Source organism: Chlamydomonas reinhardtii, chromosome 17 (genome assembly GCF_000002595.2).
Source record: "Chlamydomonas reinhardtii strain CC-503 cw92 mt+ chromosome 17, whole genome shotgun sequence".
Lineage (NCBI taxonomy): Eukaryota > Viridiplantae > Chlorophyta > Chlorophyceae > Chlamydomonadales > Chlamydomonadaceae > Chlamydomonas > Chlamydomonas reinhardtii.
Window position 1 is genome coordinate 2,909,486 of NC_057020.1, and position 1,321 is coordinate 2,910,806.

Sequence of the window (1,321 nt, forward strand, 5' to 3'; positions counted from 1 at the left end):
TGGGCAGCTGCGTGTGTGTGCGTGTGTGTGTGTGTGTGTGTGTGTGTGTAGGGGGGGAGGGCGGGTTGTAAGTACCAGCCCAAACTAAACCAAAACCAACTGGATTAAATAGGGGATGCGGATAGGGGCGGGGTGGGTGGGCGTGGGGGAGAGGGAGGGGTAGAGAGGTGGGGACGAGGGCAAGCGGGCGAAGGGCTGGAGCTCCCCTCGCTGCGTACAGCAGCCCCCTGCATCCCCCGGCACCTGCTCTTGCGCGCCCACTCACCGGGATGTCCCTGTAGATGCGGATCTGTATGGCCGGCCGCTTCAGCGCCGGCTCCGGCTCCTCCTCCTCGCCCCACCGCCCCGCCAGCGCCCGCCGCAGCCAGCCAAACCCCAGGAAGCGCCGCAGCCAACCGGACCGCAGCCCGGCGCGCCGCTGCTGCTGCTGCTTGCGCCGCCGCCGGCCGCTGCCGCCCCCCGCTCCCACTGCATCCGCACCGCCCACCCCGGCTGCCGCCATGCCCCCAGTCGGCTCAACTGCCGACGCACCGCCGCCGCCGCGTCCTTCACGCCCGCCGCCGCCAACGCCGCCTGGCAGCGACCCGACCTCGGCGGCGGCGGTCTGCAGTATGTCATCCAGGTCCAGGGCCAGTTGCTGCGCGCGCCGCCGCCGCTGCTTCCGCAGCCGGCCGCGCTGCAGCAGCCCCGCAAGTGCCGAGGAATCGCCGGCGGCCTCCCCCGCCTCCAGGCCCAGCTCTGCACCCGCCCGAGCTGAGGCTTGCAGCTGCTGCTGTTGCTGTTGCTGTTGCGTCTCTTGCTTCTGTTGCTGCTGCTGCTGTTGTTGCTGGAAGGATTGGAGCAAGCGCTGGGCGGCGGCGGCGGGGCGCGTGCGGCCGAAGGGGTTGGGGAAGAAGGGCGAGGCGGCGGCGGCCGCCAGTGCCGCGGAGGCGGGGGAGGGCGGCGGGGGCGCGGGCGGCGCCATGCGTGTGTGTGCGGGCCGGTACACGACCAGCACCTCGCGGAAGGTGGGCTCCTGCGGGGGGTGCAGTTGGGGGGGGGGTGCAGTTGGGGTGGTGGTGCCGTTGGGGGGTGGTGCAGTTGGGTGGTGGTGCAGTTGGGGGTGGTGGTGGTGCCGTTGGGGTGGTGGTGCAGTTGGGGTGGTGGTGCAGTTGGGGGCGGTGCAGTTGGGGTGTGTGCAGTTGGGAGGCATGGGGCTGACCAGCGGGCCAGCGCTTGCTGTAAATGGCCAGCCACCGCTGAGGACTTGGGAGGACAGGACCCCCGCTCCCCCACCCACCCACCCACCCATTCACCCATCCGCCCAACCAAACACCCATCT

General features: G+C 71.3%; 1 protein-coding gene across 1 annotated transcript in view; it reads right to left on the minus strand.

Moving 5' to 3' along the window:
• Positions 1 to 1,321, minus strand: part of CHLRE_17g719771v5 (uncharacterized protein) — a 5,481-nt gene extending 4,160 nt beyond the window's left edge. The window contains exons 1-3 of the mRNA XM_043072235.1: positions 1,284 to 1,321; positions 266 to 1,015; positions 1 to 7 (exon numbers count right to left, since the gene is read on the minus strand). The exon at positions 1 to 7 is cut by the window's left edge and continues 104 nt beyond it. Of these exons, the coding sequence (XP_042914694.1) occupies positions 1 to 7; positions 266 to 1,015; positions 1,284 to 1,319 (793 nt within the window). The 5' untranslated portion in view covers positions 1,320 to 1,321. The remainder of the gene's footprint in view (positions 8 to 265; positions 1,016 to 1,283) is intronic.